The sequence below is a fragment of the Panthera tigris genome, chromosome B2, assembly GCF_018350195.1.
Source record: "Panthera tigris isolate Pti1 chromosome B2, P.tigris_Pti1_mat1.1, whole genome shotgun sequence".
NCBI lineage: Eukaryota > Metazoa > Chordata > Mammalia > Carnivora > Felidae > Panthera > Panthera tigris.
Window position 1 is genome coordinate 136,218,346 of NC_056664.1, and position 12,182 is coordinate 136,230,527.

General features: G+C 40.7%; 1 protein-coding gene across 13 annotated transcripts in view; it reads right to left on the reverse strand.

The window, feature by feature from the left end:
* Positions 1-12,182, reverse strand: part of SYNE1 (spectrin repeat containing nuclear envelope protein 1) — a 470,028-nt gene that overhangs the window by 259,149 nt on the left and 198,697 nt on the right. For all 13 annotated transcript variants that reach the window (XM_042987332.1, XM_042987340.1, XM_042987338.1 and 10 more), the window contains 6 exons: positions 11,597-11,787; positions 11,066-11,189; positions 9,687-9,853; positions 7,553-7,706; positions 3,585-4,213; positions 277-456 (listed from right to left, as the gene is read on the reverse strand). In XM_042987332.1, coding sequence (XP_042843266.1) covers positions 277-456; positions 3,585-4,213; positions 7,553-7,706; positions 9,687-9,853; positions 11,066-11,189; positions 11,597-11,787 — 1,445 coding nt within the window. The remainder of the gene's footprint in view (positions 1-276; positions 457-3,584; positions 4,214-7,552; positions 7,707-9,686; positions 9,854-11,065; positions 11,190-11,596; positions 11,788-12,182) is intronic.

Here is a 12,182-nt window from a genome sequence, read left to right on the forward strand (position 1 = left end):
AAAAAGAAAATCAGAGGTTAAGACTCTCACAGTAGCCCTTTGTAATTGTTGACAACTCCTGCTTTTAAGCGCTACATTTCACCTACCATTGTTATTTCAAGACATCTTCCTCAATAAAGTTTTGTAGGACTAAATTTTTAACGTATGAGAGACACAGAATACCTAAAGTGGCAAAAGATACTCAACTCGATCACACCAACGCAAATGAAAACAGACAACAGCCCAATGCCACAAAATAGAAAGTTGAAAACAACAACTGAGAGGATTTTTACTTACTTTTCATGAATTAGTTTTTTGGTATCATCCCAGGTGACCTCTAAGCGGTTTATCTCCCTGTCGACCTCAGATGCAAAGGCCACATCTTTCTGAGCAATTTGTTTAGCTTTGTCTTTCAACCAACATAGTTCATGCTCATGAGAATTCAATTCATCCTCTAACTGATTAAAGACTCTCAGCCTGTGAATCAAAATGTTATTATATTATTAACTTATTAAAGGTAAGAATATTTCTTCTCCGTAAAGCACACCTATAGCTATCTGGAAAAACTTTTTTTTTAAATTTTTTAATGTTTATTTATTTTTGAGAGAGAGAGAGAGAGACCGCGCGCGTGCGCACGCAAGTCGGGGAGGGGCAAAGAGAGGGAGACACAGAAATCCGAAGCAGGCTCCAGGCTCTGAGCTGTCAGCACAGAGCCCGACGCGGGGCTCAAGCCCACAAGGCATGAGATCATGACCTGAGCTGAAGTTGGACGCTTAACAGACTGAGCCTCCAAGGAGCCCCAGATATCCAGAAAAACTTTTAACACAGCAATTAAATTAAGGTACCTCAACTGAGAATGATGCCTTTTAAACTTAAATTTGCAGAATTCATACTCTACCTTAGGAAACATTTAAAGTCATTTTCGCTATTCATCATCAACTTTCTATTAAGTCTGTATTCTCTTTCTATTTTGCTTTCACAGTATAAGACTTGAAAGACTAGGGCTGGACTTGTAGGTAAAGTAGGTGAGTCCTTACCATAAGGTCTTTGGTAAAAAGTCCTTCTGTGCCCTGAGGTCCAATTCATGTAAAATAATAATATTTAAGAAAACAGTTGTTTCCTTTCAAATAAAAATAGCTTTATTTTTTGTCCCTAATATATTACTCTTTGAGCACTTGTAAAATGTGGCCACGTAGAGGCAGCCATGGACTCATAGATTCTTGTATTTTGGTGCAGCGCTGCAAAGTTGATAAAGTGAGTGCACGTGCACCATTCCATTTAATTCCCCAAATGAAGTGGTTAAGAGCAGGCATTATCATTATCTGCACCTTACAAGAAGACAGGGGATTTGCCCAAGGTTGCACAGTGAAGCGGAAGTATGGTTGGAGCTTAATAAACCCGTCAATTCAGTGCAACATTTTCTATAATATCTGTGTGATTTTGGTGAGTTCAGTATTAGAGGTATTGACATGGCTCTTGAGCCCAATCCTGGCCTTCTTCTCCAACAATTTTAGGATCGCCTGTCTGTGTAACCTAATTAGGCCAGGGAGAGCCATTCTGCCCTGCAGCACCAACCCGATTGTTGACTCCCTGGGTGAGCTCTTTGTTCTTTTGCTGTACTTGGCTCCTCATGTTGTCTTTCCTCTGGAGGCTATTATTCCATCTCAAATTGTATTCCTTTTTGTAAGTTTGTTGTTACACTAGTCAGCTTATTGCTCACAAGGCGTGTTAGCCTCAAGAGCATTATTATCTAACTGTAAGCTTTTGCTAAATGCTTGATTCCAGTTAAAAGGAAGCACATCACAATGGTCTTGGCGAGATCGACACAATCCTTATCGATTATGGACACCTTGGTATGAACACATTTCAGATGTTTCTCTGCCCCCTGAAAAAAGTGGAAGAGAAATGACCCTGAGAACATAAGTGGGGAAAAAGGTCTATTAAGAAGGAAAAATAAGGGGCACGTGGGTGGCTCAGTTGGTTAAGCGGCTGACTTTGGCTCAGGTCATGATCTCACAGTTCGTGGGTTTGAGCCCCACGTCGGGCTCTGTGCTGACAGCTCAGGGCCGGGAGCCTGCTTTGGATTCTGTGTCTCCCTCTCTCTCTGCCCCTTCCCCACTCATGCTCTGTCTCTGTCTCTCTCAAAAATGAATAAATGTTAAAAAAAAAAAAAAACTTTTAAGAAGGAACAATAACATGAGGGCACCTGGGTGGCTCAGTCGGTTAAGTCTCTGACTCCTGATTTCGGCTCAGGTCATGATCTCACAGTTTATGAGATCAAGCCCCATGTCAGGCTCTGTACTAACAGCGAGAAGCCAGCTTGGGATTCTCTCTCTCCCTCTCTCTCTCTGCCCCTCCCCTGCTCATGCTGTCTTGCTCTCTCTCTCTCTCTGAAAGTAAATGAGTAAACATTAAAAAAAGAAGAAGAAGAGATAAGATTGAGATGAAGGTTATAGTATTAGAGGAAAAAATGGCTTTCAAAATTACGGTAGAAAAATACCCCTGATCCCTTCGGTTCTCTATTAAACTCACCTGACAAAACCCCACCTTAGCTTAAGCCCACTTCTCTGCCTTCTCCATACCTCTGAGCAAACAGTCAAAAGTAGTTGGTGAAAACTGCTCTGCCAAGCTGACTGGTTTCACTTTAAGTGAAGGAATGCAAATCTCAAACCTTACCAAGCTTCCAGAGACATCATTTCCATGTCCTACTGAAGAACCACTTTATACCATTTTCTTTCCGCCAATATCCTGCCCCTCACTCTCAGCTAATGAGCTTGCTCCAGTCTTTCTGAGGGGCTGGCTGCCACCAGGAAGAATTCCCTCAGATTTTTACCACCAGGACTACAGAGCAACTCGAATCCTCTGCCTTCATTTGTACTACAGCAGACGAGGCCCTTCTCCTCACAGCTAAACGTTGTTTAAAAATAGATAACATGGGGCGCCTGGGTGGCTCAGTCGGTTAAGTGTCTGGCCTCGACCCAAGTTATGATCTCACGGTTTGTGAGTTCAAGCCCTGCTTTGGGCTCTGCTTTCAGCACAGTCTGCTTTGCATCCTCTATCCCCCGCTGTCTCTCTGCTCCCTCCCTGCTCACTCTCTCAAAAATAATAAATAAAAAAAATTTTGTGAATAAAAAAATAAAAATAGATAACATAATCTGTATAGTCTGTTATAAATAAGATCTTAGAGTGGCTTACACAGACACAGCCCTTAGGAAAATCCTTAAGGGAACCAAAGAAATTTTAGTACTTCTTTTTTTTTAATTCTTTTTAAATGTTTATTTATTTTTGAGAGAGAGGGAGACAGAGTGCCAGTGGGGAGAGGGGCAGGCAGAGAGAGAGGGAGGCACAGAATCCAAAACAGGCTCCAGGCTCTGAGCTGTCAGCATAGAGCACAAGCCCTGAACCGAACTCGGATGCCTAACCGACTGCACCACCCAGGCGCCCCTAAATTTTAGTACTTCTTAAGTACAAATTAGTCATTAATTTTACCCTCAGAATATTAAAAGAAGTTGCTAAATACGATCCTGTTAAAGTGTTGCACGAGAGTTAATTCTAGAGCAAAGAAAGAATAGACCGCACAGCTGGCCCCGGCGGTTTCTTCCTACCTCTGCTGAAGAGCTTGACGCGTAGGCTCTTTCAGCCTCTCTTTGTCCGTCCTTTCTTCGATGTCCTCGATGCTTTTCAGCAACTCCTCTTTCTGGTCTTGGAATGCTTTTTTCAATACTGCCAGGGCATCTGCTTCACTCTGCTTAGTTCCCAGAAGGTTCTGGATCCTCTCTAACTCAAAACACAGGTGATCAGCTGTGCTTCTGCAGGAAGTCCTTTGCTCGGAACTTCCACTTTTAAGATGGTATTGGGCTTTGGCGAGAATGCCGTCAAGACTGACGGCCGTAGATTCTAATGTTTTGGCATCTTGAATCGCACGATTTAGGTCCTTTTTTAATAAATCAGTCTGTTTCTTATTCATACTGTCGGTGGTTTCCACCGTGTGCCTCAGCCGGTGGAGAACCCCTGACAGAGAGGCGTGGCACTGTAGGAATTCAGCCAACTGGGACAGGGCAAGCTGCCGCCTTCCCACCACCTGGCTGGCCTCCTCAAACAGCTGGAAGCAGTCCTCAGCCTTGCCCTGCAGGAGGTGGAGGTCCTCAGCTCGACCCAGAGCCCCCAGCTTCGCCAGGTGATCCCGCAGACTCTGCAAGTCTCCCATTTTGCTCTCTGCTTCCGCTTCGTGGTCCTGGAAGGGAAGAGAGGGGTATTGGTGGCTCAGATACCCTGTGGCTAATGACACGGACATATTCAGGATTTGTGGTGTCAACAAACATTTTTTTTTTTTTAACGTTTTATTTTATTTTTGAGACAGAGAGAGACAGAGCATGAATGGGGGAGGGTCAGAGAGAGGGAGACACAGAATTGAAACAGGCTCCGGGCTCTGAGCTGTCAGCACAGGGGCCCGATGCGGGGCTCGAACTCACGGACCACGAGATCGTGACCTGAGCCGAAGTCGGCGCTCAACCGACTGAGCCACCCAGGCGCCCCTCAACATACATTTTAAATGGGGGCGCCTGGGTGGCTCAGGCGTTTAGCATCCCACTCTTGATTTCGGCTCAGGTCACAATCTCACAGTTTGTGAGTTCGAGCCCGGCCTCAGGCTCTGTGCTTATCAGCACCACGGAGCCTGCTGGGGATTCTCTCTCTCCCTCTCTCTGCTCCTACCCTGCGTGTGCTGTCTCTCTCTCAAAAATAAATATATAAACTTAAAAAAAAACAATTAACAAAGATACATTTTAAATGCAACGGATGGTGTAGGATTTAAAGGCCATCTATAGCGAATCTTTCAGAGACGTTGTTAAAATTTCCCATTTTCTCGTCTATATGTTTCACGTGAAACACAACGCTGATTTGAAACTAATTTGTTCCGTGGAAAAGACTGTCATCATGCACAGAAATAGTAAAAGGAAATTTTATATAAATACATACATATATATGCATAATTTGGAAGATTTAAAATATATATGTATGTACATAGTTCTAGTATATATAATATATAAATACTATATTATAGTATATATAATACTATTTTATATTTATAGTCAAAAAACAAATCACCGGCCCATAATGGAGTCACTTATGGTAGGTCATGTCACCAAACTGGCACTTCATACTTAACCCAACTGCAGTTTTAGACTCCTCCAGAAATATAGTGTTAACTTGTCAGTCAGGAGTTTTCTGGCCATGAAGTAATCTGTCACAAGGGGCCTCTCCTCCCCCCTCCCCCATCCAAGGAAGATGAGGTCATCTACAAGATAAGACCCCAGCTCAACCCCTAAGGGAAAGTGACCTTGCCTGAAAGGATCTTTTCTTTTCTTTTGCTAAGAACTTCCTTGTCCCACTCTCCTTCCTGGGGAAACCTTCCATTTTGTACAACCCCTCTGAGCTCCTTCCTATTTGCTGGATGGGATACTGCCTGATTCACAAATTATTTAATAAAGCCAGTTAGATCTTCAGATTTACTCAGTTAATTTTTTGTTTTTTAACAATTCTCTCCCTCTCTCTCTCTCATATATATATATATATATATATATATATATAATACTATATATATATGCTATATATAAAATATATTGTAGTCTGAAAATTTTAACACACACACACACACACACACACACACTAAAGCTAATTCTAACAGAGTTGTAGGAAAGAATAATAGGAATAGATTAGCCTCTCGTCAGAGGCACTGGGTGAAGCAGATGAAAATATAAGGTTTTAGCTCCCTCCTTTACAGAAATGAATATGAACTCCATGAGACTATTGTATAGGAAATCTGACTTGCTCACAATAAATCATGTTTGAAATCTCTTAGAGCATTGCTGACAATCTCAGCATGGCTCCCATTAAAGAGAAATTACTATCTTAATTTTGACCACAATGGCCTTAATATTCTCCTCAGCTTGACTATTACACTTTAGAAAGCTTCTTTGAGCCTTGACTTAGGAGAATTTACAAATTCATTCTCTGCCCTTTTGAGATACAAATCTTTTTAAAAGTTTCTGTACAGTTATAACCCAAGAACGTTTCTCAGGAACATGGGAGACGTCCTTTCCAAACCAACACACTGAGTTAACAAATGCTTGATGGTTTTACCCTAAGGAAACTCTGGTTGATGTGACTGATTTATGAGCTTGTTTTGTTGTAGAAGCTGAGTGACCACAGATGAGCAAAGACTAGAGCAAGCTGGGAAGAATCCTTGCAGTTGTGCAGAAGGGACCAAAAGTGATATAGAGTAACCTCTATGATGATATACCCCTCGATCTCCCCCAGCTGGTCATGCTCATACCGCCATCTAATGAACATGTGTCCCATGAAAGACACAATTCCTGAATGCACAGCTCAGAAAGGAGAATACCTCCCTTTCCCCCTATCTCCATCTTAACTCCTTATCCTTAAACGCACCCAACCCCAACCCTCTGGGGAGACAAATCTGAGCCAGCCTCTTATCTCTGTGCTTGGCAATAAATCTTTCCCTCTGCAAAAGCCCAGTGCTATGGTATTTGGTTTTCTGTTGCATGATGGCAAATGAACTCTTTTCAGTTTGGTAACACTTTTGAAATATAATCATGAAGGAAGATAGTGCCCCCATCTCCCTGTCTCTTTCTAGGGTAGGAGCCCAACTTCAGTGGGCATCTTGCTCTAAGTGATAAAACTACTTGAGGTCATAACGATATGACCAAGTACTATTCCTCTGGGGAAATCCAATTAGCAGAGCTGGCACAAAGTGAGCACTCAATAAATATTAAATGTTTTATCATTAAATATTGTTATAAGTTTATTATGTAGCTTATCTCCAACTACCCCAATACTTGATCAATATCTGATTTTTTAAATATTTTTTATGCCAGGATAGATATTACACATAATTTATACATAAGGAAAATAAATCGTGAATTTTAAATAACTTTCAACCTAAAGAGTAATTCAGAAAAACTGTATCATTAAAGCATTGGAATTCACTATTAGTATGATAGGGAAAGAAGTCGGACGTTCAACCAACTGAGCCACTCAGGTGCCCCTAGTCTCGGCCGTTCACTTTTGAATGCCCCTTCTCTGCAAAGAGAGCTTTCATACTATTCTTGCTTTCTGATCTTAAACTCTAATAAGCTTGTGCCTGCTGCTCATTTTATTCTGTGTCCACCTCTTCATTCTTCAAAGCAGTGAGACAAGGAACCCTGGGTCTTAAGGTAAAAAATCCTGCAACATTTGTTTTCAACATTGGAACAAAACAAACCAAGAAGTTTAAAAAGGAACATTCTTGTCCCTTTACCCTAGAAATCATTTTTTGAAGTAACAGTGTCTTAACGTGATTGCCTATTTTATCTGAAGTGGTTTTATCTGCTTAATTGATCTGCATAACACATTGCCTGGACCCATATGCTCAATTATTAAGACATTTGCATATGAATGCAAGGTTAACTTGCTGTCAAATGGTTGGATATTTAAAAAAAATATTGCTTTTCTTTATAATTCAAGGACTCTCTTTTATGAATAAATTCTTTGATCTTAAAAGAATGCACTTTACCTTGTGCCTAGCAAATGCTGCCTGATGGTCTGTTATGCTTATCTCCGAAGTAGTTTGTAATTCACTGAGAAATAGCTTAATCCAGACAGAAAAGGAAAGCAGCAGTTCATCAAATTGCTGGTGTTCAGAGACCACAGACTGAAGAAAATTAATCCTATGTAGAGAAAGGTGTTAAAAGTTAAAACGTCCCGCAGATGAACAGAAAAAGACAATGACACATTTTTGCAGTAAGTTTAAACAAGGGCAAAAGTGATGTGGTCATACACACAATGACAAATCAAGACCCTACAATTCACTCTGTAGGTAACAGCCAGGAATGGTTTTAATGTAATCAGAACATTATCTGCCAAGCTTAAACATGGAGGCAATTTCCTATAGCACCTAGGAAGGTGAACTCCAAAACCAAAATTGTGGTCTATGAGGGACCCACATAGTCAACTTCTCTGACCTCATCTGATACAGCCCTGCACCACACTGCGACTGCCTCAGTGGAGGAATACCATGTGAGGCAAAATTCTAATTACCATTTTTTTCCTGTACACAAACAGCTTGGGCAAAAACAATACAAACATGAGCAACCCTTTCTGTTTCGATATATTTCAACCAGTTTGACCATTTGCCCTAAATGTAAGACTGAAATTTTGGACTGAGACTCATCAGAAATGCTAACTTTTGAGCACTTTGAGGTTCTTTTCTTTCTTTTTTAAAAATTTTAATTCCAGGGGCACCTTGGTGGCTCAGTCCCTTAAGCATCTGACTCTTAATTTGGGCTCAGTCACAATCTAAAGGTTTGTGAGTTTGAGCCCCACATCGGGCTCTGTGCTAATCCCTTTGGATCGTTTGTCTCCCTCTCTCTCTGCCCCTCCCTCATTAGCACTCTCACACTCTCTCTCAAAAATAAATAATAAAACATTTAAATAAATAAATAAATAAACTAAAATTTTAATTCCACTATAGTTAACATACAGGGTTATATTAGTTTCAGGTGTACAATATAGTGAGTCAACAACTCTATACATTATCCAGTGCTCATCACAATAAGTGTTCTTAATCCCCTTCACCTATTTCACTCATTCCCCCACGCACCTCCCCTCTGGTAACCATCAGTTTGTTCTCTATAATTAAGAATCTGTTTCTTAACTTTGTCTCTTTTTTTTCCTTTGCTCATTTGTTTTGTTTCTTAAATGCCACATATAAGTGAAGTCATATGGTATTTGTCTTTCTCTGACTGACTTATTTTGCTTAGCATATACTGTCTAGATCCATCCATGTTGTTGCAAATGGTAAGATTTCATTCTTTTTCGTGGCTGAGTAATATTCCATTGTATACATACCACGTCTTCTTTGTCTATTCATCTATCAGTGGACACTTGGGCTGCTTCCATAATTTGGCTGTTGTAAATAATGCTGCTGTAAACATAGGGATGCATATATCTTTTCAAATGTGTTTTTGTATTCTTTGGGTAAATACTCAATAGTGGAATTACTAGATCACATGGTAATTCTATTTTTAATTTTTTCGAGGAACCTCCATGCTGTTTTCCACAGTGACTGCACCAGTTTGCATTTCCACAACAGTGCATGAGGGTTTCTTTTTCTCCACATCCTCGTCAACACTTGTGTTTTGGATTTTAGTCATTCTGACAGATGTCATGTGATAGTCTCATTGTGGTTTTGATTTGCATTTCTCTGATGATAAGTGATGTTTAGCATCTTTTCATGTATCTGTTGGCCACCTCCACGTCTTTGGAGAAACGTCTGTTCATGTCATCTGCCCATTTTTAATTGGATTATTTTTTGGATGTTGAGTTGTATCAGTTCTTATTAAGTTCTTTACATATTGATATATTTTGTTTGTAAGTTCTTTATATATTTTGTATACTAACCCTTTATTGGGTATGTCATTTGCAAATATCTTCTCCCATTCAGTAGGTTGTCTTTTAGTTTTGTTGATTATTTCCTTTGCTGGAGCACTTTTATTTTTTAAATGAAAAAGTAATCTTTCCCCCATCTATACTTATCTGAATAGTTTGGTTAAGTAAAAGCAAACAAAACTCTGTTTTCTTACCTTATATGCTAACCATTTTAAAAAAAAGAATGATATAATTTATTTTTTTTTTTTAGAAAACCCAACCTTTTGCTAATTATCTGTGGCAAATCTCTCCATCTCTCATCCAACTGCTCCAAATGTAGTTTCATCATTTTCACATCATCTTTGGAGGCCACTGAAAATAGTGATTCCTTCAATTGCAAAAGGTTGCTATAGACTGAGGCCTGGGATACAAGTTCGTTTTGCAGTGCCTGAAAGAAACAGAAAACATTGTAGATCTCATCCCAGCATGATCAACTAAGAAGGACCATGTGACACAGGTGGTTGTTGTCCAAAGGCTTTGCAAAACAGAAGTCATTGGGACCAGGCCTAAAGAGAGTTTTTATTACCCGATTGAGAATGAATTTGCTTAACCTTTAATGAAACATTTAAAATGCTACTAAGACCTGAATTCGTTTTCTGAAGTCTGAGTTCTATTGAGTTAGGCAACTTTCTTTCTGCAGAATTGCTTTCAAGATGAAGAAACGGAGGAGGTCAAGCGAATCAAAGGAAAGCTATTGCTAAAGAGAAACAATGCATTTCTAACAATAATAGAGATGGGATTCTGGGTACCAGGAACATGGTCTCCCTCTTCCTTTAGAGACTATATTTCCCAAACTGGGAAACTTTAAGGCTCTTCATTTTGTTTTCATGCCACAGAATGACTTATTTTTAATCAGGCGACGAATCTCTGAGGTGCTGTGAGGGGTGCATAAAAATTGTGGTTCCCATCTAATACGAGATGGAAGATAAACACTCGTAACATGGCGTTGAGTGGGATTATAATGTAGTGTGGCACATAGCAGATGCCTGTCACCATGCTTTCTCCCCTCCTGAATGAGGCCAATGTGTGTGATACGAGGAAACGTGCTACAGGTTTCGGAGGAAGGAGTACATAGCCTGTGGATGGCAGGAAAGATCATAAAGCAGAACTGGGACCTAGGCTGAGCAGGACAAAACACACACAGCCAGACTGTGTGGATGTACAAGGAAGGTTCAGAGCACAGCGTGAGGCAGTTTGGCAGATACTGTGCCCGGATGCAAGGATCTCGGAGCCTTCAGCCCCCTCCTGGTCCCCTAACCCACATAGCACTTACGTTCTGTGTAGAGATGTGTAGGAATAGTTTTATATGGCCAGATAGCTTTGTGTCATTTTTAAGAAAAAGAGCTGTGACTTCCCTTCTTAGAACACCTTATGGTGTATTTTTAAAAAAATAAGAACTTGTTTTTCATTGTGGACTGATGATTGCTCTCTAACCTCAGGGCAGGAAACAGTCACTGGGACTGACTTTCTCCTTCTGAGGAGCGACCCTTTGGGCGATTAATGAACAATGTCAGTGTACAATAAAACAGAAAGGCAGCAGGACCAAGAGTGTGGGAAACCCTCAAAGTCAAGCAAGGAGAAAATGTGAACATAAACTTGCCTGTATTGATTGAAGTTCACTCTCTACTTTGACTCTGTCTGCAGAAATGTCCATTTCTGGAGAACTGGCTATTGCCTCACACCGCTCTAACCAGGTTAAAAAGGTTGACAATTCTTTCTCTAGCCTAAAGAAAGCAGAGGTGAGAAACGAATTAATCCAAGATTATCATGCCGGAAAACTCAACGTTTCCAAAGTTGCAGGGTCCAACACTAACCATTACAAATAATACAATGTCAGTTACATTATTCCTAGATATGAAGGCAAAAGAAGAATAAAAAGCCCATTCCCTTCACGTTCATATAGGTATTTGTACACACGTTTCTATCTGTGTAATACGAAGGTACATATATATCCTCTCCACTCTCAGGGATCTTCATCATCTAACAAAGACCAAGATGTTCCCATATTAGACACATGAGTTGATGTGTTTTACCACTGGGATGACTGTTTCCCAACAGCTGGTCCGGAATTTCCTACCTACGAGTGGCAGTTGAAATCCATGCTGCCAACTCGGGAAGGAAAGTGGCTCACCTCTGCCAGTGGGCCAGCAGGTTCTCCAGCACAGCCTGCCTCTCCTTGGCCCGACTCCGTGTCTCCTCGTACCTCTGCTGCAGGGCCGCGGCCTCTTGAACGGAGGAGGTGCCTCTGTTAGCCACCTTCTGGGCGCTGGCTGAGACTGTGGTCACTGCACTGTTCAGCGCCTCCAGGGCCTGGCAGAGGTCCTGACATGAGGCAAAAGGACAGCAAAGGAAGCACAACATCAAGAAATGAGGCTTACGTCTTTCTTTGAGACCTGTCACCACCCCAAATTTTCCCTAAGTCATGATAACCAGCAATGGAATAAAAATGACTCTGGCCATGATCTTCAGCAAGACATCGTCAGTGAGAGAGTTACTTCATGCATATAGAAGTCAAAAATGAAAATGGAAAGGTTTTTCCCCAAATAAGAATTTATTGCTGTATATCTGAATAATTTCAACTTTCCCTTAACGATGCAGATAATTTGTGAAAATTATTATTCATTTTATGCCAAATACATGTTTTAAAACACGCTCTGTTTAATTTGTAAGAACTATATGTAACATGCAATCATCTCTATCAAAAATATATGGGGAGT